Below are 27,919 nucleotides of genomic sequence, written 5' to 3' on the forward strand. Positions count from 1 at the left end.
AATTATTTTCATAGAAGTCATTTAGTTATTTTTTTTACTGTCACGGACAGAATTTTTTTTACCTTGAATCTCTACAAATGAGTGGGTCAGGAAATATATTTTAAGCTTATGTTTTGCTTAATAAGTAAATAGGTACCTAAAGATTTCAAAATTAGATGTACTGCGTACTTAGGTTTGCCGCTACAGTAGGTAAATACCCCCACAACAGCAAACCTGCAGATTAAGCAAATTTCCATTTTCCTTATTGGATTTTCAGTAAAATACATCCATAAACATGTATCATTATCAGAGTAGAGTACTCACTATCAGAGTACCTGTCCTTTGTACAGGGTTGGCTTATAAGTATAGAATGCTTATTGCAGTTGAAATGAAATGAAATGAAAAACGTTTATTTATTCCAAGAATATAAACTAAAACAGAGAGTAGCTATACAACTTAACAGTACAATATTTCTAAAATAAAATAAAATTTGCCTTACTTATCTGGCCGTTATGTTAAAGTTGTGCTCTGCGTTTGCAATGGGAGAGGACAGTTTGAGAAAAAGAGGTTCTTTAAATTGATGGTAATCAATGGTATGACACTTCTACCATAGCCATAAATGTTCTTGTTCTACCACTGCACCTGAACAATAGGAAAAGTAAATGATCAAACATTCGCACAATATCACAGATTATGTATTAATTTCAAAACATGGTCAACTACAATACTACAATTATTGTAAACAATTCTACTTTGATTGACAGTTCTAATTAGTTATGTCTACACTCGTGCTTATTAGTGTGCAGCAAGCTCATGCCTTGACGCAGATGGACGCAAGTGTCATGGCCTTCCCGAAATGAGTCCGAAGGAGCTCCAAAATAACGAGTTGTATAGTACTCCTTCCATATTGTACCCATTGATTCCTTACGTTTGTGAAATTTTCTTAACACTAATTATACCGCGCCAATTCCTCCTATCAGCGTCGTCTTCATTCAGCTAGGAAAAAGTATCTAAAACGCGATAAAGTGAGGCATGAGTGTGGACAGCTAAAATGCATGCCTCAAAGCTTGCAACACCGCATTCGTTGGTGCATGTTGAATTATTGAAGGTTGAAATTGAAAGCGCACAAGTCTGGGCATAGGTGTATCACAGCTTTTTGTAGCTTCTTTGTTTAAATTAGCTGTTTAAAAATAAATGAAAAAAATAGTGTTGCATCCTGTAACCATAGATAAAACAAGGAGTATGTTTTATCTATGCTGTAACTAAACCTTGTAACTTTTTAATGCTAGGCCTATATCATAGAATCAACTTTGTGAGTTGCAACAACTGGCAAATTCTTTTAAATATTAATACGCATAATAATTACATGGAAACCTTGAACCCCGTGTGGCAAAGCCTTATAGAATTTCATAACTTTTATAAGCCTATGTGTTATCAAGATAATCAAGTACCACTCTGACTCTGTACTCTGTAAAATCTCAGGTCAAGCGGTTCTGTAGTTTTTACTTGAAGGAACTTCATTCAGAGTCACACAAAACATCCATATTTTTTCATTAGTTGGAACAAGGCCACTTGGAAGTAGGACAGGTGACAGCAGGTGTCTAATCCTACTATGGAGACGAGGGATCATATTAGCGGTTGTGCTCTTATAGTTGTCCTCCCGGCACTCATGAGTTAATCTGGCCAAGAAGACGACACTGACGACATCACCATTTGGAGGGTCGCCGTCTACGTGTCACCCCGACAACCCATCACCTCGGTATTTTGGGCACAGACGACAACGTGTCACCTCGTAAAAATATAACGATGCCGTCTAGGTGTCACCTCGTCTAGTTGTCACCTCTTCTCTGGAGGTGATTGTTTGTCGTGTGTAGAGACGACTGCCTGTCACCTCACACGCTTGCGTCAATGTGTCACCCCGACTACCCGTCACCTACTCTAGGCCCAGGTGACGATCTGTCGTTGCCGTTTACGACAAACAGTCACCTCGCACGCTCGCGACAAGGTGTCACCCCGACTACCTGCCACCCCGCTCCATCTGTTTACGTTTTCTTATAACGCATATTAGGATTTCTCCACTTGGTTTATCATCACAACCATGCTTAAAAACAAATAATTTTATATGTTACAATAAATAATAAACAATTAATAAAATACATTATAAATTATTCATGTTTAATCTTTACTAACTAAATGATACACGTAGGCTCCACCCGGGTAATAAAACTAAAAAATCGACCACACAGTAATAAAATAATACTAAAATACAGGTAGTTAGAACCGAATAACATTAGGTTGGTTCTGTATACTGCAACAAGTAAAAAAAAAAAAAAAAAAAAAAAAAAAACAATTGCAATATAAATGAAGTTATTGAAATGCTTGGACATTTTCCAATGTAGGAGATTTTATAAAAAAATCAGTGACACTGTTACATCAATTTTAGTTTAATCCTACTTTGCATGCTCTCAGCTTAAAAAGAAGTCAGTCATTATGTATGAGGAAATACAAACAACCTTTTGCGATTAAAATTTTTCATGTTAGTGCAAAATATAAACTTAGTTCCAGATCATAACAGATGTTACATTTGAGAATACATTTTTAAGACGCCGTTAGACCTTTGACTAATTAATTGAACATACATTGAAGTAGCTCAAGTGTATTTGGATGAATTAATCATTGGGAATTATTAACCCAGAACCTGGGCCTAGAGTAGGTGACGGGTAGTCGGGGTGACACGTTGACGCAAGCGTGTGAGGTGACAGGCAGTCGTCTCTACACACGACAAACAATCACCTCCAGAGAAGAGGTGACAACTAGACGAGGTGACACCTAGACGGCATCGTTATATTTTCACGAGGTGACACGTTGTCGTCTGTGCCCAAAATACCGAGGTGATGGGTTGTCGGGGTGACACATAGACGGCGACCCGTTTGTTAGTTGTAGGTCAAATGAAATAGCCCCTAAATTGCTGTTGTTGTGGTTTTCTTTTGGGTTATTATTTTTGTACACAAATGGAAGCACTTTTTTACACATAAATATCTACAGGCCCAATGCGTTTATTTAGTTGACCTAGTAATGCCTCAAGCGAAGTGACTATTCGCACGTCAAAATGCTCCACAGCCCGTTCCCGTTCCAGTTTTCCGTTACTCTGTTACAGTTCCAGTATTACAAAATAATGCAACGGGAACTTTCAGAACGTTCAGTTTCAGTTACTGTACTTCTAAGTTTTAAGAAGCCTTGAATTGAAACGTTCAAGAACAATCGATGGAGCCAGAAAGAAAGGTGTTACAAGTAAAAAAAAACACACACAAATGATAATTAAAATATTATTAATTGACTTACAGATGCATACACAGTGGTACAAGGAAAGTACAAGCTCGGGAAAGCGGCCAAATCAAAAATAATAAGATTTTAAGTAGGCCAATTAAGATTTTACTTGTAAGCTCTTACATCTGTAAAATGTTAAGCTTTAAGCCGATGACAGCCTGGTGATTGACTATCCTAATGCCTAGCCTACTTCTGGGCTATCTAGGCCAACATAGGCCTACCAATATTAGGCCCTACCTTTTATAGGCCTAGCCTTTGATATGGTAAAGGTAAAGTAGGCTAACATCAGGCAATCGAATCTTCTAATGTGTATTTCTAATACACATTTTATTATTGGCCAGCACCTATATTTTCGACTGCTTATAACCTCTTTGACTCTGTTCAACTCTTTTACCTTTCTCTTTACGAAGTTTATCCAAACCAATTCGATTTCGGCTAATATGAGGTACTAGCAACAGTGCCCGTTGTGGTTAAATACAACGGCCTCTAGTAAAATAATGGTTATAAAATCCATACACCACTTTACTCACTAATATTAATGGTACACGGTACAGTTTAAGCACATAACATTAGAATCACACATTTAACATAAGGAACACACTTTAAACACAAATGAAAATTGTTAACAAAGAACAATTAATTAGATAGCAATATAACAATAAGCTGTTGAATTGTTAACACATGTTTTGTATGATTAGATTATGCATACTGGTAAACCAATTATTGCCATCTATGAAAATAATTGGTTTTTCTTTTCCGAGTCGGGTTAGTTCTTCTACCCGACACATTTTCATAATTGTTTGCCCTTAAACTAAAGGTATGGACGTACCGCGGATTTGCCATCAAGCATCGGCATTGATTTTGACGTATATTTCGAGTTATGCACAAACTGCCTCCCTGTACATTTCTTATGGGAGTTAAATTTGTTTTTTTTTTCGAGTTCAATGTTTCGCAGGCGGGCGATGGTTTACAGGAGGGCTCTTCTACCTGCCCGATTTTCATAATTTTGGTCTTAAAATTAAGCAATGCAAGCACATATTTATCATCAAGCATCATCATTAATTTATCTAATGTATTACTCGAGGGAAGAATTTTTCTTCTCTTCAATTAAAGATTTATTCCAGCAGTTTTAATTACATTATACATTTTGGTCTAAAAACCTTAAGTGAAATACCAGATTTCATTTGAGCTATTGATTATTAAGATCGGACTACCTAAAGCACACTGCTGAATCACGAATCAACAATAAATACAATCATTTTATTACCTATCTGCAATCAATGATAGGTAACTCTATTTTTATTAAGTTATTTTATGTCTTTGTCTTAAATTACTTCAAAGGCTTTCACTTGAGATATTGATAGTTTTAATCAGTTAAGTTCAAGATACTGTATCGCTCAATCAGAAAATATAAATTTGATTATATCTTGGATGTGGAATTTAGTTTTAGATACATTTACTTAATTCTAATTACGCTATTCTATTTGTTTTGACCTAAGAACCTTCATTGAAATACCAGCTTCCATTTCATTGAAGCACACAGCTAAATCACGACCAACACAAACTGTTCAACAAATGGAGTTATTTATCATCGATTTATAGCCAAACGATCTTGCTTGCAACCTCAACAGTACTTTCATAATTATTTGCAAATCTTCACAAATTAGGCTATCCAATGACCTATTAATTAATAAAATCGGTTCAGTAGAACTGTAGATTCAATTGTACAAAGTTTAACAACAACATCTTTAATTCAGTATTTTCTCACTACTATAAACCTGGAGGTTGTTTAACGTTTTTGCAAATAACTTTGAAACGGCGAGGAAATCGACCAAAGTGGAAGGTGATATTCTGAAAGAGAATAAAATTTCCTACAAATTATTGTTATCAATTTCTTGAATATACTCAATAAAGGCAGCCTAAAGTTGGCTACAAATATAAAATTGAAAATATAAACCTGGAATAAAAGGAGTTTTAAATGCATTATTTTTATTTTTTATTATTTTTTTCCTTAAATATCTAATAAAATCAAACTATCATAATTATTTGCAAATCTACACAAATTAGGCTTTCCAACGACCCATTAAGCAACAAAATCGGTCCGGTAGAAGTCGAGATTTAGTTGTACAAAGTTTAACAAAAATATATCTAATTCAGTATTTTCTCACCACTATAAATTTGGAGATCACTTAGATTATTGCCAATATCTTTTAAATGGAGGGAAAATCGACCAAAGTGAATGTGATATTCTGAAAGAGAATAAAATTTACTACAAATAACTACTATGCAATTCTTGAAAATACTTAATAAAAGCAGCGAAAAGCTGGCTACAAATAGAATCTTAAAAACAGAAACTTAAAAAACCCAGTTTTTAATGTATTTTTGTTATTTTTAATTTTTTACCACAAATATTTAATAAAATCACAATTTTATAATTATTTGCACATCTACATGGCTTAGGCTTTCTAATGATCCATTAATTAACAAAATCGGTCCAGTAGAAGTCTAGATTTAGTTGTACAAAGTTTAACAAAAATGTCCCAAATTCAATATTTTCTCATTACTATAAATTCGGAGGTTGCTTAGCTTTTTTGCAAATAACTTTTAAATGGTGAGGAAATCAACCAAAGAGGAAGGTGATATTCTGAAAGAGAATAAAATTTCCCACAAATTGATACCATGCACTTCTTAGAAATATTCAAAAATGGCAGCTAAAAGTCGCGCCCAAATAAAAATTGTGAAAAACACCGTTTTCAATGTATTTCTTATGGAAAACCCGTTTTCTTTAATTTATCACCATAAATCATAACGAAAACAAACTTTCATAATTATTTGCAAATCTACACGACTTAAGCTTTCTAACGACCCATTAATTAATAAAATCGGTTCAGTAGAACTCTAGATTTAGTTGTACAAAGATTTTAAAAACTGAATTATAAATAGAATAGATTACCACCTACCGTTACCGTTCCTAATACTAGGATATATTTGTGTCCAACCTGTTCCCAAACAGCTATAACAGTTACTTGATTAGGAACGTAATGTGACGTCATTTGGAGCAGACGTGCGTGGTAGCGGCGCACGTCTGACGTGCGAATAGCCTCTGCCTTCTTCAAGTGAGTTCGAGTTGGGGTGTGTGTGTTTTTTGTGTTTTATATCAAGGATAAACAACCCTACTTGAGACGTTATCTACTAGGCCGCGGCATAGAGTCAAGGGTGGCCGTGGCGGAACGTCGGTTCGACGAACGTCCGTCCCCTTCCACCATTAGCCCAGTAACTTTAGTTAAAAATCATGGCCAACAAAGACATGGAAGATGTAAAGCTGATTTTTTGCATGGTGATAGTGTATGATAGGAAGGGTGTTTTCTTAAAGTTCCCCGAATTTCCCCCCCTTGCTTCCCCTTAAACCCCCCCTCCCCCCCAAAAAACAGTTTGAAAGTGTAGTGTTTTACTAATTCACCTATATCTTTTTATGTAAAAGAGCTATCAGAATCATTGTTTTTTCTTTGAACTCCTCGTTAATTTTACTATAATAAAATAACCTTATATTTAGCATTATCTCTATTGGGTGGGTTTATATCTGTGATATAACAAAAAATATTATTTTTTTTCAATTAAATTGTAGATTATGTCAAACCTTGGTTTTGCAGTAGGTCGTACGTCAATGTGTTTGGAACAAAACTTTTTACCTATTTTATGAGCTTTCCAAAAAAGTATAACAATATATATTTTAATTTAAGTTGTTACCGAATGTAGCCATTTAAATCCATGCTTCAAACAGCCACATAGCTTAGCACATCAACTTAGCGCATCATTCCAGTATATATTACTAAATTATTACTTTTTGTTTATTTATTGTTTGTACACCCTGTGAGAATGTTCAACAAGCAAATTTGCTCTTAGATTTGTTCTTAATTAAGAACACGTAATTTAAAAAAATAGTAAGAAAATAAGTATTCACAAGGATTGAAAATGAAGTAATGGGTAGTTATAAGAAAAGCCAAATACAGGGGGTGATTGGTACTCAGTGTGATAAAATTTTTTGGTGTAAGTACAAAGTAAATGAAGTGTGATGATGCATGTAAAAGGTTCCAAGTCTAAAAATTAGCTTCCCCGAGAATTATTTTTTTTTTTTCAAAAATAACCATGTTTTAAACTTAATACAGCTATTTATCAATTACTTGTAAATGGATTTGAGTAGATAATGTCATTTTCGTGTTCTACATAAAATTTTGAACAAGAATAATATAAAATTACGGGGGATCAGTTGTAAAAACTCCATTTTAAATAGATTCAAAGATAACAATTAAGATGTTTGATAAAATGTAAAAAACATTGGTAAATTGCATTTGTTCACACCCTGTATACAAGAAAGTGTCCGAATATGGTAAAAACTGCGCCATTTTATAAACTTATTTTATATGGTTGGAAAGCTTATAAAATGGTCCAGCTTTTAACATATTCGGACACTTTCTTGTATACAGGGTGTGAAAAAATGAAACAGACCCATGTTTTTTATTTTTATAAAAAATCTTAATTTTTATCTTTGAATCTATTTACAATGGGGTTTTTACAACTGATTCTCCGTAATTTTCTGTTATTCTTTTTCAAAATTTAAAGTAGAACACGAAAATGACATTATCTACTCAAACCCATATACAGGTAATTGAGAAATTGTTGTATTAAGTTTAAAAACATATTTTTTTAAACGTAGAATATTTTTTTGGGAATCTAATTTTTAGACTTGGAACCTTTTACATGCATCATCACACTTCATTTACTTTGTACTTACATAAAAAAATGTTTGTCACACTGAGTACCACTCACCCTGTACATGTTCAACAAGTTTATTTAATTACAGTTTAAAAAAACACTTAAAGTAAGTAAGGCATAAACTATCAGATACAGTATATATCAACTTTCTTTTCCCTCATCATCGTCAGTTCCTTCGTCAATGAAGGGTGGGAGTGAATTTATACAATCAATTGGGTTTACAATCAATTTTAACAAAAATATATCTAATTCAGTATTTTCTCACCACTTAAAATTTGGAGATCACTTAGCTTATTGCCAATAACATTTAAATGGAGGGAAAGTCGACCAAAGTGGATGTGATATTCTGAAAGAGAATAAAATTTACTACAAATAACTACTATGCATTTTTTGAAAATACTTAATAAAGGCAGCTAAAAGCTGGCTACAAATAGAAACTTGAAAACAGAAACTTGAAAAATCAGTTTTTAATAAATTTTAACTTTTTCACCACACATATTTGATAAAATCACACTGATATAATTATTTGCAATTCTACATGACTTATATTTTCCAATGACCCATTAAGTAACAAAATCAGTCCAGCAGGAGTCTCGATTTAGTTGTAAAAAGTTTAACAAAAATATCCCTTACTCAGTATTTCATCATTACTATAAATTTAGAGTTTGCTTAGGTTTCTTGCAAATAACTTTTAAATGGTAAGAAATCGACCAGAGTGGAAGGTGATATTCTGAAAGAAAATAAAATTTCCTACAAATTGGGAAATTGGTACCGTACACTTCTTGAAAATACTCAAAATAAGCAGCCAAAAGTCACACCCAAAAAAGTGTGAAAAACACAGTTTTCAATGTATTTCTTATGGAAAGCAATTTTTATTTTTCACCATAAATCATAACAAAAACAAACTTTCATAATTATTTGCAAATCTACACGAATTAAACCTTCCAACGACACAATAAATAATAAAATGGGTCCAATAGAACTCTAGATTTAGTCGTACTAATATTTTTAAAACTGAATTATGTATAGAAAATAGATAGTAATATTTACTGGACAGGTTTGAATGACGGGCTAAGTGCGCTTTATGTTACACATTTGTTACAAGTTTTGTTACAATGACGTACTACCTACTACAAAACCGACGTTTGGCCTAATCTACAACTTCATGTTTTAAATAAAATAATATTTATTTTGTATCACATATAAACCCCCACCCAATAGAGATAATGCTACATGTAAGGTTATTTTATTAAAGTAAATTTAACGGGGAGTTTAAAGAAAAAACAATTATTCTGATAGCTCTTTTACATAAAAAGATATAGGTGAATTAGTAAAACACTACACTTTCAAACCGGTGTTTGGGGGGGAGGGGGGGTTTAAGGGGAAGCAAGGGGGGGAAATTCGGGGAACTTTCAGAAAACACCCTTCCTGTTATATACTATCACCATGCAAAAAATCAGCTTTACATCTTTCATGTCTAGGTTCTTACCTAAAGTGACTGGGCTACATGCCGTCCGTCCGTGCATCCACAGAGCAGAGAAGCTCCGTGGTGTCGTCTCCCGACCCAGTGTACGCACGCTAAGCTTGATTCTTGATTTATTACTAAGAATCAAACAAAATTCCGTTTGCTTTAATGTATTAGGCCTAGCATCGATGTGGTCAAGAAATTATCATAGTTATCTATGAATTCATAATTCTTGCCAGAATAAAGATTTATCATCAATAAACAACGCTCTGCTCACTATTGCGTATTCTTTTTTACTGTTGGCTATACTGTTTTAATGTTGTAAAATTAGATTATTCATTAAATTCATTCTTATTCTATTCATCTATTTACTTTCACTCTCACTCTGTTTCACTTTTCGTTTCGTTTTCACGTACTAATGAAAATAAGTTAGTACTTCAAAAGTATAAGTGTTTAAAATATATCATACATTTACGCGCTAGAATGATATCTAAAAGCAAGGATTAAAACATTTTATTGTTTTTTTAGAAGCTCAGTTAATTTAGTGACGTTTAACTAGGCTAATTTGATGTACGCCTATTGTAACCTAACTTTTTGTAATCTCATAGGACTATCATAGTGTTGTTTAATTTTTTATTTGAAATAATAGTTTAAGTCAGACTAAACGAACTATTCTGATGTTGGAGGGAATATGAAAGTCACCATCAAAAGTAAGTATTCCTGACCCAAAAAAGTTCCTAGGCTGTAATGTTTGAAAATAAAAACAAAATTAACTGAAAATTACAAACACCCAGTTAAAGATTGTTGTTGGGCTTAGACCCATTACAATGCAAAAGTCCAGCAAGTTAAAAAAATTCTACTTGTTCCCAAAACCAAGTCTGGCTAAACTTATTGTAAAAAAAGGTTCAGTCCGATAGCTTAGATGCTATTCTTCATCAGGCTAAGTTAAGAGCCTAGGCCTACAGTATTCTTTATCATATCTGAAAATGCAATATTTTTGTCGGGAAAGCACTTGTGTTTAACTAGTCTGACTGCGCTCCAATGCAAGTAGGCCTATTCCCCGTGCGCCCCTATTCATAGACTCATTCTCTTCCCCCCCACCCACCACCAATAACCTCCAACGAAACTAACGACATTTCTCTGTAATTCCACACTTCCTGGATACTATTTTGCTACATAAGTACGTCATTATACAAGCTCTATTCAATTAGAGAAAGATTACAATTTTGTAGGCCTACAGTAATTTTAAAGCTAAATAAGTTACTTTATAAACAAATTATTATTCAAAATATTCGTTGTAAGTAAAATTAAATTTACCAAACATTTCCAACTAGGCCTACCATTAACATAACCGAAGTACTGTAAGGATCACATTAAGTTTATATAGCATACTTTTAATTGTAATGAAGTTTTTATGGTGATAAAATAGAGGCTACTTTGTACTTTACTTAAAATTTTATATTTTTACCTACGTAGAAACGCTTCGGTCGTGTGTCGACGCGCGTCTACATGTCCATAGTAAAAATAAAAGCAGGCCTAAGTTTACTGTGTATTTGTGTGTTTTATTTGTCATGTGTAGGTACTAAGTGTAAAGTTTGTGTATGTGTTTCCAAAACTTCAAGACGCACCTAATGGGGAAGCTAGGTAGCCTATAAGCATAAAGATATAAGCAAGACCTTATATTAGGACTGATGATTGCGATTTAATTTCGCCAAAATGTATCTCCTGTAATAGGATACATTAGGATCGACCGACGGACACAGGTAATTTAAACCTTTTATTGATTGTCATATTAATCCAGAACAACAACAAACAACATAAAATGAAATAGTATTCTATGTTTTTTTTACTAAGGTTTTGTTTAGTATTTAATGGGGGGATTCCATGTAAGTTAAGAGAATTAATTATGAAAAACGGTAAGATAACTTAACTATCATCTAAAAAAGCAATTTTTTAAAAACTTTTCCAGGGTGGACTGGAGTGGCCATATGGCGGTGGGTTGCTAACGACGACACATGCGGCATTTGTAGATTAGCTTTTGACGGATGCTGTCCTGACTGTAAATTGCCTGGAGATGATTGCCCATTAGGTAGGTGTAAGGTCTACATGATTTCTCCAACCAAATAACCACTTAATTCTATACAATGTTTATGCATCTTGATAGAGCAGAGTTTGCAAGTACAGTATACTGTTGATGTAAACTTTAGTACCTATCCATGGTCATGTGATAAAATAATTTTAAGGCTACAGTACTGTACTTAACCATTGCTGTGTATAGTCAATGGTACAAATACAATGAAATGAGTTTCTAGTTTTATTTTTAAGAAATGTTTTTAAAATTCTGTTAGGCTAATTGATTGTAAAATCTTTTAACCTCCAAAATATGGATTCAGGGTCCCAGCATGTCAACCGAAGCTTATTCAGGGCTGTCCACCGACCGGGAAAACCGGGAATTATGCGTGATTTTTTTGAACCGGGAAAAAACCGGGAATTATGCGTGAATTTTGTATTTAACCAGGAATTTTTTGCCGCGACCGCGGGAAACGACGATGACGTTTCCGTGACCGCGGGAGACGACGATGACGTTCCTGAGATTGAGACGCGGGAGACGACGATGACGTTCCCGTGACTGCGGGAGACGATGATGACTTTTCCGTAACCGTGGGTGACAACGATGACGTATCCGTAATCGCGGAAGACGACGATGACGTTGCTGTGACCAACGATGATGTCCAAAAATATTGCTTGAAATGATGACTGCGAGAAATTATTTGAATTAAGCTACGATCGAGGAAGATTATGATAACTTTTTAATTTCTGCATTATAATTTCTCTAGGCCACTTGGAAACCCATTACTCCAAAATTATACAATATGAAAGTACATAAAGCCAGGGGTTGGTGTAGTAATCCTTAAGAAAATTTGGTAAAATAGAAATTATCAGTATTAAGAATCTATTTTTCAGGTGTCTGTACAGAGATTCGATAAATTTTGGTATTGACATATCACTATTTTTAGGAAGTTATTAATAAATTGCAGGTTTAAGGATTAGTTTTTAATTTATGGATTATTTAATCTGTAATATATACAAATTGAATAGGTACTTGTGTCAGGCAATATTACAGCAATCATATTTTCCCCTCTTAACTGAGAATGTTCTTTCCGATGACTAAAATAGCGAGCTGTGTTAGAGCGCTAAAACAGCATTGCGGGAGTTGGCGCCAAACACGTTGGAAATTTTAGTATGAAAAGTACGACCTGAACTACCTGGATTTTTTCTTTACTCATGAATTTTTCCTGGTTGGCCTGGTGGACACCCTGTTATTGTTCCAAAATATGGGTCATAATAATCTATACAATAGTCTATGTTAAATAAAACAAATTATCTGTAGCCTAGACCCTATCACTATAAAAAATGGGTTATGTTTATGTCTATACATTACTTCACTTATAGGCCTATTTCAAAGTAAGAAATTTTTTTTAAGTTAAATGCAATGTAGTTTCTATCATTAACAGTGACTTTTTAAGTTTAAAGAACCTCATTCTATTCTGCCTTCTCATTTCTTTAAAAATCTGTATGGAACTTGGATATCAGTTTAAGGGGATCCAGGCTTCAGAAAATACATTTTTTAAATTTTTTTTGTTTATCATTTTTTAAAGATATTTACTATATCAAATGGGCCTAAAAACTGTTTTTTTATTTGTTGTAGCCACTCTATGTACCACAGTACCATTTTATGTATTTTTATGTATCATAACGTAACACATTTTTATTTTTGATATAACTCATAAAATAGTTGATCAATTTTGTTCAATTAGGTGTCTTTTTGTAGCTATGTACACTTACTGAAATCCTGGGTATTACTTTGTTTGTAGGATAATTGGTTTTTATTTTATAAAGGTTGAAAAACAAAAAAAAATTCTTAAATACTATTTTTCAAATAAAAAAAATTATATTTTTTTAACTATTTGACTTATATTAATAATTATACCCAAAAGGTTTGTAAATACTATCAAGAACATCTGGTAAAAATGTCAGCATGATAGGACAAAAATTGGCTGAGATATATCAAATTTTCTGTTACAAAACACTAAAAACCACAACTTTCGGGGAATCGCGATCGAAGTCCTAGAAAATACTAAGACGCGCGCATGAAGTATCTGGGGAAATTATATTTTTTGTTATGAAAAACGTTTAGGATACCTATAAAACTTATATTTTCTTGTACATAAATAACCAAATAACAATAAAATACTATAAAAAAAATAAGTGAATTTTGGCAATTTTTTCACTTTCTGAAGCCTGGATCCCCTTAAGCTACCAAGTTAAATTAAATTAATAAAAGCAAATCAAATGTTTATCTGCTCAAAAAGCTCTGATTTGTAAAGAATCGACAAAATCAAACTTTCTTCCTTACCTGTTGTATGTTAGGACAGATTTCTCTTGCTAATCTAGAGGTTAAATACCTTGTTGCCACGTGGTTGTCGCTCCTAGGAGGTTGTCGGAAAATCTTCAAAACACAAAAAGGAGACAAATAAATAACAAAAACAAACACAAACAAACATTTTTACGAACGAATAATACTGTATGGCCATACAACTCTCGGCGTGGCTGTGGGTTAAGGGTGTATCTAGTCAAGTCTTGTCTAGACCTATACCCTGAACCTGCAGCCACGCCGAGAGTTGTATAGCTATACAGTTTTATTTGTTCGAAAAAATATTTGTTTGTATTCGTTTTTTGTTATTTATTTGTCTCGTTTATATGTTTTGAAGACTTTCTGACGACCTCCTAGGAGCGACAACCACGTAGGCTTGACAATTACACCATAAGTGTGTCGAAACCGGTAGCAATTATTAACACTACCAAGGATTACGTTGGCAACAAGGTATTAACCTCTAGATTAGTAATTGTTAGGTCATCCGGAAGGGAACATTTGACATCCTCAGAAATGGATTTCTCTTGATTAGAATAAATTGTTTGCCGTAGGCCTAATAAACTGCAATTTAATTACACACAATGAATTATTCTGGTTGCAGTTTGGGGCCAGTGTTCTCATTGTTTCCATATCCACTGTATTATGAAGTGGCTCAACTCACAACAAGTACATCACCAGTGTCCCATGTGCCGCCAGGAGTGGAAGTTCAAGGAATAATTTTGGTAAGTATTTCTTTTTTCCATTTATTCTGTAGTCATACGCTCATCGATGCAAGACATCAAAATTCAGTCAATGCACAATCGCTTGAAATGCATCTCAGAGTGATGCGGAACTAGTCACCCTAACCCTTACTCTCAAGTGTAATTTGTGCTGCACATCTGGCCTATTATCTCTTTGCAATTTTTTCAATTGAAAGATTAAGTCTCTGATCATTTGAATTAATTTAAATATTTATCTCCTGTTCATTTGTTTTCAAAATTTGAAGTGAGTTGGCAAATATTTGGACGGATTTATGACAAATCTTTGTCGAGCGCACGAAACAGACTAAACACATGAAGACTAGTGCGGTCGACTGGTTCCTCCCTCCTGGGGTGCATTTAGCCACCTACTGCAATGAAATTGTGTTGCTGCTTGTGACGCATAGCGGCACGCTATATTTCTTATAGTGTCAGCGCTTAGTGTGGCAAGGCTGCATGGCGAACTCGTCAGCCCACCGCGAGAAAGCGAACGGCTTCCCCCACCGACCTTTCCCAACCTTCCCACTTCGACCCCGGTCTGCAACTAGAACTGTCTAAGAAGGAACTGCTCGTCTAGAATTCCTACTAATGGCTAAGTTTACAATAATTAGATAAGCTAGTGGTTAAGCAATATGTCAGGCTAGTTAGCAAACACGGGGGAGACCTACAAGGGTCGTCCCGACATAGGATAAAATGTAGGAATTAACAATTACGGTTCGAGGCCTTCAGCCTCAGACCATCTGCAACAGGATTAGGGCAACACGTTTTCCCCAGAAGTTTCCATAGTTCTTCCAAAGGTTTTCCATAGGTATTTCTTATTTAAGTAGTTCAATCACCAGCCAATCTTCATTAACAGTCGTTTTATAGGTCACAAGTTTTGGAAGGATAGTTTTTAGTAAATTAGTTGTATTAGCATACATCAAAGCTGGCTATGCAAGCTTCCGGTCTGGGTTAAATATCTCCGTCCTCTGGTCCCCAACACGTCTTTCATTAAATTATCTTGGTAGCAGAATCAGCACGCTTAATTTAGTTTTACACCACCGTCACTCAATCAGTAGTAGTAAGTTCACCCCCCTTAAAACGGCTACATGCTTGGTAGGTATATTAATTCTTATTCAACAATATTTAGTTGAGGCCATTAAACTTTACATTATTTTAGAAGAATATTAAGTATGTTACAGTTCTGGAAGATGATTTCACCATGCAATATATTTTAAATCAATTATAATATTGTTTTGTTAAAATTTCCTTATTTGATTTGTATAGGCCTACAACAATCTCAGAGCAGTTCTGGTTTAACTGGGTGATTCTGTGTATCGAGTTTTAAATTTGCCCAACAAGACAGAACTTCGATATTAAGTTTGTAGCTTGGTTGACCAGAATTTCTAATTTTGAACAATAAACCAACTTGAATGGGTGGGCATTTGCCCATATAGTTTTTGGAATTCAATTCAGGGTATCAAGCCTATCTAGAAGTAGAGAAAATAGGCACTTTTCAGTGAGCATCCATTTGTTAACGGCTTAACATTGGCTCTCTAAAAGTTAACATCTCAAAAATCCTAAAACTCTAGGCCCTTGTGCTCTATGTTACATCCTTAATCTCTATAAACATCGTCGCTTATAGTAACAAATTTGTGACTGTGGAAGATTATTACAATGTTCTGTAAACGCAGAAAATAATCACGACGATGTCATAGTTGCAGGATAGGTATTGATGAATAAATTTTTTGTTTATAAATAATCGCGGATCACTCTTTAAGTATACCATAATTTTGTGAATGTAAAGTGAAGGCATTGTTAAAATTTCATATGTCTCATAACGTCTTGCATACTTGCATATCTTGCATACTACCAATACACAAGATTATCTTGCATTATACCACAATCACAGGAGATCTTGAAATTTCTGTTTTTAACGAGAAAAAGAGTTTGCATGTAGCCTACTTTATAAAATTGATTCACTAACTATCAAAATGTAACATCAATAAGCTTATGTGTCTTGCTAAATTTTTACTAACCTCCTAAGGTTTATAATTTATATAGGCTAACTTATCTCAATAAATTTTTTTTAATAGACTTGCTAAAAAAACATTTATTTTAATTTTTAATTGCCATAGAAAATTTGATATAACACCTTTTGAGGAGATTCAAAGGGTAATTTTTCAATCGCACTTAAAAAGCTCTTTCCACCGGGCTCTTTCTTTTTTGATTTGACGGCAGACCGGGCCTCCGCATTTCACCCGGGCCGATTTGGGACACCTAACCCCACCAGGCTCTTTCTATTTTGATTTGACGGCAGACCGGGCCGATTTGGGACACCCAAACCCACCGGGCTCTTTCTTTTTTGATTTATGAAAGTCATAACATTAAAGTCGTTCAATACGCTCTCCGTCTGAGCCTGAAATTGTCCCATACAATTCTCAGGTGTGTGAGATTTAGCACTTGCGGGCATCTTGGTCTCCCGCATTTCAGCGACCACCCTGCGTTGCTCTCTCCATGTGGGCTTTGTGAGCCATACGTTTGAAGAAGTTGGTATTTCGGCTATGAGGGATGGCTTTTGTGATGGTCAAAAGTCTGTATAGGTTCCGGATCTCCACTAAAGTCCTATTCTCAGAGTTCCTGAATACTACCCCTTTCCCGCCTAGGGCCTCTTTGAACTTTGCAGCAAAATTCGGTCGGTCGTAGGATTTCCCGAGCTCAAGGTAAACTTCCCCATTCTGGTTGCACTGATCGACTTGACGATGGTCTTTGTCTCCTCTGGTTTGGCCTAGGTTTTGAGCTAACCCAAGACTTCCCTGCTCATCTGAGCTTCTACTCAATAATGTGTTAAGGGTGGAGGTGTTTACAAGATATTTTGAGTTTTTTAGCACATCGTGCTGCATGGGACGGCTCGGAAACAGTCAGGAACGGGTAGGGTATACCCTCGGGGACAAACCCCTACTGCAGTTTCCTGGTGCCCAAACCTCCGTTTTCCCAGACCTGAAGTGCCGGTGGTTGCCTGTAGCAATGCAGTGCCCAAACTCTATATCCATACTGTACTTCCTGACCAAGGAGTGGCAACTAAACATTTTGACCCAACGTCCAGACGAGTTGAACTTAAAATAAAAGGGCTCTACGAAGACGAAGTTTTCACATTGACTAATGTAAGAACTCAATTCTCCTTAGATTTACCTCAACAGTCGATCGATTCATTAAAGCTTCGTGAGACATGGTCTCATTTAAATTCAATCGACCAACCTCTACCAACATCTCATGCCAAACCTACCATCTTGATTGGTCAAGATAATTGCAACCTAATATTGACAAGGAAAGTTGTGGAAGGGCCTCCTAACTCGCCAGTTTTATCCTGGAGTTACTTAGGCTGGTCGTTGCATGGAAAATGTCCAGAATACAGTGGAGGACGTATCGATGACAAATTTGCTCTGACATGTTTTAAATATCATAAATTGTACAAAACAGCAAAGGAATCATTTGAGATTGACAAATATGGCGCAGAAAACATCTCACTAAAAGAAAGGACTCGAAACAAAGATATGAAAATCAAAACAGCACATTTAGACAGGGATCCAATAAAATAAAAAGCGTTAGAGAAGGAATGCCAACCCCTGGAGGCTAAGGATATGATTCAAGACTCTTGAGAAACATTCTGATATTTTCACCAGTGTCCAGACAGTCCGAGTGGTTGGAGAGAAAACGGAAGAGCCTGATAAAGAAAATGAGATAGGTCTAGTTGACGATGAGCCGATAGAAAATTCCAAAATACTTGAAGTCTTGAAGGAAGCCATGCTGGAATCTAGTGTCAAAATCAAGAACAAGATCTTTGCGATAACTGACAAAAGGAAGAAAGTGAAAACAAAAGAAAAACAAATTAAAGCCAAACCTCTATGGAATGTGAAGAAAACAGAGAACAACTCAGATTTGATAATTTGTAACGGATGTGACATACAGTTTGACAATACCCCATTCTACAGACACAAGAAGAAATATGTGTACTGGAAAGAGCAGAAGAATAACAATGACAAGCAAACAAACAAGTGTGCTCAGTGTGGCTGTGTGTTCCCATGCCTGATGGCCTTGTTTGAACACAACTGTAGTCGCTCAGAGGAACCTACGACGCCACAATGGTGTTTTGAAGAGCCGATGGCGGAGGTGCTAGGAGACAGCGTGGAGGACATACCCATCTTGTCACCTGTGGAAACCTCCAGTGACGAGAGCTTTGACATCTCACAGTACCACAACAAGTCCAGCAGTGATAACCAGAGGAATAAGAAATATTCTGAAATATTCAAAGAAATCAAACATCAAAGAAGAAAACGTATGCTCAAAGTGAAAATCACTAAAGAACTGGTGAGTGCCAAAGTTAGCCTTCGCAAGCCTCGGCCAAAAATTACTATTGCTCCAAAGAAAAAACTAATGAAAAGGAAAAAGAAACTAATTTTTGAATGGTTAGTTCTTGGGGGGGGGGGGGGAGAGAATGTAAATGGACTACAGGTCCACACACAGAGTAATCACTTCTTCAGCCACTTTTTTGGGTTCAGGAGGACCCAATATCCACCCAAAGCTCAAACTCGAAAATGTTGACAAAAACAATAGGTAGTCTCGCCAAATACTATGAAAAAAAATTAACTACTATAAAATAAATTAAATTAAATTAATACTATGAAATGATTTAGAATTAGAATATGTATACAATGTAAAGAATAGTTATGAATTTGTTGAACGTGTAAAGAACATAGATATAGATTCGAATAGTAGGCTAGTCTCATTTGATATCGCAAATCTGTACACAAACATACCTGTATCAGAAACTGTAGATCTTGTTAAATGTAGGCTTTTGCAGAATAGTTTAGACGATGAATATGTCAATCAGATTGTAAAATTGCTTGTGACTGTTTTGAAGCAAAATTATTTTAGATTTAACAATAGATTTTACGAACAAACAGATGGTTTAGCTATGGGAAGTCCACTTTCGGCAATTTTGTCAGAAATATTTTTACAGCACCAGGAAAAAGAAATGTTAATGAATTTAAGAAAGAATCATGATGTAAAACTGTATGTTAGATATGTAGACGACATTCTTGTTATCTTCAGACAAGCCCAGGAGCAGGAGCATGAAACGATGATGCAGACACTAAACAGCCACCACCCAAACCTCACCTTTACCAATGAGTTTGAAGAAAACAAAAAGATCAACTTCCTGGACCTCACATTAGAGAGAAAAGACAGCAAGATAGAGTTTGACATCTACAGGAAACCTACGCAAACGGACACTACAATCAACAACAAGTCTATCCATCCGACAATCCACAAGACCGCAGCCTTTAGATCTATGCTGTACCGAGCCTATAAGATCCCACTTAGCCAAGCCAATAGGAAAAAAGAACTGGACACCGTTAAGAAGATCGCCCAAGTGAATGGATTTCGAACCAAGACGATAGAGGACATCGCAAGGAAGACGAGGAGAAAAATCGATAGACAGAATACACTAAACAGCAGAACAACATTAGAAGAGATAAAAGAGGAAAGCACCAGATATATCACATTTAGCTACACGGGGACTACAACACAAAGGACTGCTAACAGATTCAAGAAATACGGAGTTTCAATAGCCTACAGGACTCAGAACACCATGAGTAAAATACTGCATCCAAAAATAGAAGATTGTAACAAATTTGACACTTCGGGCATCTATAAAATCAATTGTAACGATTGTGATAGCTTCTACATTGGACAGACTGTGAACTTCGTAAACCGCTTCAAAAACCACATATCTGCGTGGAGGAACAACAAACCGGAAAGATCAAATGTCGCACAACACCTGTTACAAAATGGGCACTCACTAGGAAAAATGGAGGATAGTCTAGATATTTTAAAGAATTGTAAGAAAGGATATGTAATGAATGCTTGGGAGGAATTGTATATTTATAAGGAAAAATGTAAAGATAGAAATAAGTTGATTAATGAACAAATACATTTTGATTCCAGTTGTACTTATAAAAAAATGTATTGGCCGGTGCTTCCAGTAGCCAATAGGGTATAAGTAGAGACGCCATTCAAGATTCTTGTCATTCGCCTATTGGGTCTGATGATGATTGGAGTGTCCAATCGAAATCGATCACCACTTACCATCGTTTTTGTATATTTACCGTCTTGTGAGTAACAGTATAAGCGTAAATATATGTTTTAAGTGTTATAAGACGTTTCTCTTATTTACTTTCCGTATACTATGAAAACAAAGGAAATCACAGAAATAACTGTCTTCAAAATTCTTCCATCTGAGCAGGTGATTGTAGATTAAATTTAAGAGTGTTATAGTTAATTTATGGCTGAGTACAAATCTCCTTTTGTTTCTAAAGTTTTAGTCAAAATTAATTTCAGGGTTTGTATGGTCCTTTTCACTATTATCTATATATTAATAGGCAAACATGTTTCTTTAAAACCTTTTTTCTCAGCTCGTGTGCATCGCAAGGAAAATCTACGCATACTGTTAAAAGGATATTTGCCTTTAGACTCCCTATAAATTAAAATAGGCTAAAAAATAAACACAAAAATGAATTAAAAAAAAATACATGGGCCTTATAAGTTGCTGTGCTGGTTACGGAATAACAACAAAACCTAAACACAAAATCAAAACAAATGAATGAAATTCCAATCACTTGTTAGCGAATTTCCCTATTGGGAAGTAGCTATTACCGTAGGTGGCACGGCAAGACCTGGAGCCGGGACCGATATACTTTTTCATTTACATCCCTGAACGCGAAAACTTGAGTAATTTTTCTCCGATATTGACAAATTTGGTCTGAAGGTGTAAGGTAGGATAAACTTGAATGAGTTTGCGAACCAGCATGTTCAGACCATGTGTTCTACAGGAGTTCTACAACGGGTTTTACAGGGGGTTTTTGGGGTAAAAAATAGGTACCTACTGTGAATGCGATTTACGACACAAACTGTGATTTGCGACAGATTGCATTGGTTATTATTAAAAACTGTAAATTTCCCGTTCCAATAAAAATACACGTACAGTTAATTCCCAACTTTTCTCCTGGTCATCAAAATTAAAATTTAGTTCTTAGTAATTAGATGATTAATATACACCTACTGCTAGATTATTTTTTTGTAAAACTGAAAGTGATGTGACAGCAATAGGGAATTTGTATGCTACAAATTGTGTGATTGGCTACACTGCTGATGGTGGTTGGTGTTCTACTTAGGTGGTGTATTTAGTGATTCAATCTCAAGGTTGTTTTGTTTATTCCGTTTGTTTGTTTCAGTCTAATAATTGTAGGCTTAATCCGTTCTTAACTTAAGTATTTAGTTTTGTCATATGCTTCTGATAAATATGGTAGGCCTAGCTTCTTCAAGAGGTAAGATTTTAATTTAGAAAAAAATAAATTAGTCAAGAAATGTTTTTTTTTTTTTTTTTGCTTAGAAAATAAGTGCAGGATATGTATTTTCACCAACATATATTTTAAGGTTAGACGCTGCATTAATAACTTAAATTTTATTTAATGACAGAAAACAATAAACATATTTTAATAATTATAATTGGGTAAGACCCAACTTTTAAGACTAAATACAATCTTCAGATTAACCTGCAATACCAATGATTTTTTTCTGTATTTTTTAGTTTCACTGATGTCATGTATATCTGTGAAAGTTTACATTAAAATCATCCTCCATTGTTGCCAATCTGCATTATGATTTGATGTGGACCTTACGAGTTATTGATACACTATGTTTTTTGTTTTGTTTTGTAATATAATTTGGTTATTTATCCTAAACTCTAAACAAGCGTGTGTATGGGCTAACTTTTTTTTCGTCCGAGGATATTTGATTTTTTTGTTTAATATGAGTGTTTGGCTACAAAAAATTGATTGGAGTTGGTCACAAGGCTTTGAAAGCAAGAGAAGCTATATAATCAATCGTCAGGAAACAAATTTTAACTTTTCATCTACAACTGAATCAGTTCCAACTCCAACCACCTCATAAATTCACCAAATGTCTCAGAACCTTGGCCAAGTCACACATTGAAGAATAAAAGTAGAGAAATAATAATTTAGGATCTTATTGCCGAGTTAAATGGTGTACAACAATAAAATGGTGATGATCTTGAGCAGGAGCTTCAAAGAATCTTTGCTCGATGTTTGAAAGCGCACTGGAATTCCTCAAACCTATACAGTCGCCATGTCAGTGCATGAGAGATATTATTGAAATTGCTTTAGGCACCCAAACTGCAAGCAGACAATTCGAGGATCTGAAGTACAGCGCTATCCATGCTCCTTTTAATGATATTTCTTCAAATTCCACGGATCACCTTATATTCAAGCAAATCCCATTTTGGAAATACAATTCTGCTCCATCAGTTTCCCGTTTGTCATTCAGTCGCAACAACCATACACAAGAGCCGAGGTCAAACACTGAAATCCGTCGGTGTGATCCTGCTCACCGGGATTTTCATGCATTGTATGCTTTACGTGGCCTACTCCTGAGTTAAGAATCGAAACGGCTTGAAAATGGTCTTACCGTTAACGAATCCTACTCACACCCGTAACGTAGTATGGAAAGTAGTTTTGATCAATCATTCAAAGGCTCCTCCATACTACCATCATCGACATGGAAGTTAAATCGTAAAACATTATATGGATTCAATGGTTTTTAATGTGTATTAAAATGTTAAATTGAATCATCTCAAATGTGTTCACATATTTTTTTTCAATTTATTTATCTAATAAATGTTTAATTCATTCCGAGCCACAAGCAAAGCTCGGTATCCCCGTACTTAATAGTGAAACAAATGGTTTATTTATACAAAACAGAGGTACGGAAATCTCAAGCTAATACTTATTATCACGGACAAGGGATACCCAGCCTGCATCATTCTTCCATTTTACTCCCCCCCATGTGATAAGAAATAAATTTTAGCAAAGTTTATGTTAGTCCAAAAACTATTTTTCATATTTCAACAAATTCCATAGAACTCTGTTTTGCAACTTATCAAACCTTGCATCATTGATCCAAATATAATCCACGGAAATCCTGAATAAAGATTCCACAATTTCGTCTTGGTGAACATCTATAATGCTAATGTACTTTGAAATTTCTGATTAGCTGTTTTAATATTGAACTAATCAATATTGTCTAGGTCAGTGGTTCTCAAACACGGAGGGGGGGGGGGGAGTTCATGAGGGCTCCTAGAAAAATAATGAATAAAACAATTTTTTTTATATAAATTAATTTGTTATTGTAGCCATATAAATTAAAATGACCTTTTTAAAAATAGAGTATAGAAGGTGTTATATTCTACCTGGAGAAGAGCTAAATATTCTTAAAATCTGAAGTAGAATTCACACCCAATAATTACAAATTACCCTTTCCAGAGCAAATGTAAACGTTGTCGTTTCTTTTTTATTTTCACAATGGAGACAGATAAATATTTATTATTTTAGTTCTCCACCTTGAAACTCTTAGTCCTAGACATGGCCCGCTTTAAAATGGGCCCAGGCCCTAGGATAGGTTTGAGGTTAGTTTGGGAGTGAAAAGAGAAAAATAACGCGGCAATGAAGGGGCGGAGGGGAGGGCGCAAATATCTCAAGGGCCCGTAGTGTGCCACATGCATACTGGAAATCTGGATCTAGAGGTCCAGAAATATAAACCTGATGGGATTTTAAAACAAGAATTAATAAGCCTATCATTTTCTCCTGGTTCAAGAAGATCCACCATGGTCCAAAAAGAACCCAAATCAAAATGATGAATGACTTATTGTAAACCACAGCATCCTTTGTCACATAATTTTCTTTTTTTCAATCTCGATAAGACCTGCCGAGGAATGTTGATGTAGACACTGTTGTATATGCTGATGATACAACTTTGATTGCAACACATAGGGATATCCATGAGCTTGATTTCATTTCAAATGAATCAATAACATCAGCACTAAATTGGTTTTCTTCAAATAAATTATTGTGTAATAATCAGAGATTTTGTTCGTAATGAATATATTTCGGATGACTTATTTTGGTTTTTTTTTTCAATCGCATACTTCTTACAGGATTATACTTTGGGGACACTCCCCCCACACCCATGAAATTCTTTTATTGAAGAAAAGTTATAGTATGAACAATCTGTGGTTTTGACCCTGTGGATAGCTGTTGACTTCTTTTTATAAACCTTAAAATTATTTCCGTAGTAAATTTGTATATTTTTCATATACTCCTCTACACTAAAGCTAATCTTCATCAATTCACTTGTAGAGAGAGTATACACTCTTACAAGAGGCATTATAACAAGAGGCAAATCCAATCTTGAAATCCCTGGCCAAAATATGGCCAAAACAGAGAACTGCCATAAAATAAATCTCATACAGTTTTTTAATAAATTAGGTCTGGCAGCAAAACTGGTTCCTTTTAATAGGTTTCAGTCTAAAATGTTTGAGTGGCTCATCAAAAATCGATACTATTATAACAGGGTACCTATTTAGTTTCTAATGGTAATATTTATTTTTAATTTAGAACCCACTATTTTTTATAGTTTTAGTTTTTATTCCTATTGACTATATGTCTATTCCTTGTAAAAGGTTAACGACAATAAAGCTCTTGATTCTTGTCAACTGTCTCAGTAACAAACTAAGTGAGAAAATAGACTTTTAGCCATTATACATTATTTAGGTGGCTCATTAAACTCAGCTATTTTTTATATAAACAGGCTTCAGCTCGCTGGTCCAACAAAAGTCAATGGAAATGCCACTCTTTTCTGTTGTATTTCATGGTTCATCAATTGAACAAATTATGAAGTTCTGTGCAAGTTATTTACACATAACCAAAAGCATATGTGGTATTTATGCTAAGTTATTAAAGACACTGAATTATCTGTAGAGGTGAGAGGGCATTAGCCTTAGCTTCCTGAAGATGATAAAAGTATTGCATAACTTCCTGAACTTAGGCTTTCTCCAGTTGCTTAGCCAGTTCTCAAAGTAGAAGTGTGTCACTATGTTTCTATGTTTCCGTACTTTGCATAGATTATATAACGTTAAATCTTCTTATACTATAACAATTTTTGTGTTTTTGGCTTGGAAAAATTTTTGAGTGGTGTTTTGTGGTTGATCTGTACAGTAGTTGTCTGATGATGAGTTGTACATTCATTGCTTAACCCCCAAAGAAGCTATTATCTATTGGCCTTCCTCCAATTAGGACTTTTAACTACAAATGTGTGATGTAGTTATTTGAGCTCAGTGCTTCAGGGTGGCATAAATTTGAGCAGGTACTGAACATGTTTGTTTTCTGTAATAGCATCTTCCTGCATTTTTTATTTTCATGTTAAAATAAAAATAGTTATTTAACCGGGGCTAAATTAACACAAGAGCTAACATAGTAATAATGAACTACAGTAAAAAAGTAAATAAATGAAATCCCTAAATTTAATTCAGTTAATTGAGTAATTGTCGTGAAACATTCAGTTATAGATATCTAGATAGATTTAGTACATTACACCATTTTGCATCGCGAAACATTGCAATTTTCGTTGTTACCTTCCCAAACAGAAACAATTACATCTGTATTGTTGTAATGTCATAACGATGCAATGCAGTGCAGAGTGCAGTCAGCTGATATGAGATGTAGTACAAGTATTTGCCGCCGCGCGCGCCATCCTCGACCACCACCTGTTGGCTCTGCGGTGGTGGGGGTGACGCGCAGCGGCTCCGTCAGTGTTTGTTTGACGTCGCGCCGGCTCGTAACGTAGGTTATGTTTACACAATGTTCATGCCCCGCGACGTACACAGCCGTCCACGGCCACCCGTGCCTCCGCGCCCCAACAAACACATCTTGGACGAAGCGATCGCCAAGTCCAAGACGAAAGTGGTTTCGCCGGACGGAGTGATATCCGTCACTAAAAACGGAGGACCCAACTTCAAAAACGGACACCAAGCCTTGGGCCAACACGTGCACGAAAACGGCCATCGCAGACCCACGGTGCTGTTGATCACCAACGGCAAAACCCTGGTGCAGGACTTCCACAAGGAACCGTCACCGCCGAGGATCAAACATTCCGCTTGGTACGAGGTGGAGGAGAGCGGTCGTCCTGTAAAATACTCTAGTTGTCAGATAACTCTAGATGGCTCTTCTTCTTCCAGCGGCAGTCCGCCTCCCCGTCCGCGGCCCAGCATGTCCTCACTGCAAGGACTTCCTCCACTACCTAAGAGCCTCAGTGGTATCAACCTGATGGACAGTGTTAAAGTGTCTACCCCCGTGGTGCAAGACTCTCCTAGAAGTTCTACGACGCATCAGCTAAGGATACCTTCCACACCGCCGCCGCCGCCTCCTAGTGAGCCCAAGAAACAGTTACCCCAGAGGAAGATGACTACCCTGGACACCCAGCTGGCGATCCTCAGGAAGGAGATGGTGAGTCGCACACGTAGATGTTGTAGCATGGTGTAGAAATATCACTTTTCATAGCTCCATTTGATTTTTCTCACAGTAGTTTTGCGTTTTATAATAATTGTAGGATATAGTGTGGAGTTCGTGTAAAGAGTTGTATTAGTTTTTGCAGCATCGTCTAATATGGCAATTAAAATTACGTTGCTTGAAGACTTGATTATCATATCATTCAACAATTTTGTCCTGCTTTAAATGTTTGCATTCTAATTTATAAGTACCCCTGAATCTCAGTTGGCGTGGTTTGTTTTTTGGCTCCGACCAGACACCCCATCTGTATTATCAGTGTGTCCTATTTGTTTACTATATTATCTATCAAAGGTGATTTAAAATTCCAACATTAAATAACTAAACACTCGTGGATACAACTAGTCTTAATAGAACAATTTTAGGACAATTAAAAATAGTCAAAATAATCTAGAAAATATTAGATTAATTTTTAGAAACTGACATCGTAATATGTCTTTATTCCTGCAATTAAATGGCCCCAATACTAATTTTTAATTATTCATCTAAATTAGCATTTTTTTATGTCGTAGTTAGATGTTTAGATTCCGTATAAAACAATATCACCACAATTTTGTAAAGAAAATTGTGTTAAAAATCGCATGAAAATCTATCTTGTTTGATCAAAAAGTGTTTGAAATTCATTTGGATACAGACATTCATTTGGATGTCTTTCTGTCTATGTGGACTAGCTAGCACCATAGGAGTAGACATTCTGCTCAGAGAGTGTGATGCTGTCTAAAATTCTATTTCTTCTTCTAGTTTTTGT

At 35.3% G+C, this 27,919-nt stretch overlaps 2 protein-coding genes across 2 annotated transcripts in view; both read left to right on the plus strand.

The window, feature by feature from the left end:
- Positions 1–9,959: 9,959 nt before the first annotated feature.
- LOC128985416 (anaphase-promoting complex subunit 11-like) lies at positions 9,960–26,961 on the plus strand. Its single transcript, XM_054404893.1, has 4 exons — positions 9,960–10,254; positions 11,514–11,633; positions 14,581–14,701; positions 26,844–26,961. Exons 1-3 carry the CDS (start codon positions 10,236–10,238, stop codon positions 14,694–14,696), a joined length of 255 nt encoding a protein of 84 aa, XP_054260868.1. The 5' UTR covers positions 9,960–10,235; the 3' UTR covers positions 14,697–14,701; positions 26,844–26,961.
- Positions 26,406–27,919, plus strand: part of LOC128985415 (uncharacterized) — a 28,111-nt gene continuing 26,597 nt past the window's right edge. The window contains exon 1 of the mRNA XM_054404892.1: positions 26,406–27,111. Coding sequence (XP_054260867.1) covers positions 26,467–27,111 — 645 coding nt within the window. The 5' untranslated portion in view covers positions 26,406–26,466. The remainder of the gene's footprint in view (positions 27,112–27,919) is intronic.

The sequence above is a fragment of the Macrosteles quadrilineatus genome, unplaced genomic scaffold (assembly GCF_028750875.1).
Source record: "Macrosteles quadrilineatus isolate MER2022 unplaced genomic scaffold, UCM_ALF_1.0 Scaffold_2__2_contigs__length_208266976, whole genome shotgun sequence".
Lineage (NCBI taxonomy): Eukaryota > Metazoa > Arthropoda > Insecta > Hemiptera > Cicadellidae > Macrosteles > Macrosteles quadrilineatus.

What these genes read in the sequence shown, in the direction of transcription:
- LOC128985416 (XM_054404893.1), top strand. An exon ending in TGGAGATGATTGCCCATTAG is followed by an intron (nt 11,634 to 14,580) that starts GTAGGTGTAAGG and finishes TTCTGGTTGCAG; the next exon opens with TTTGGGGCCAGTGTTCTCAT.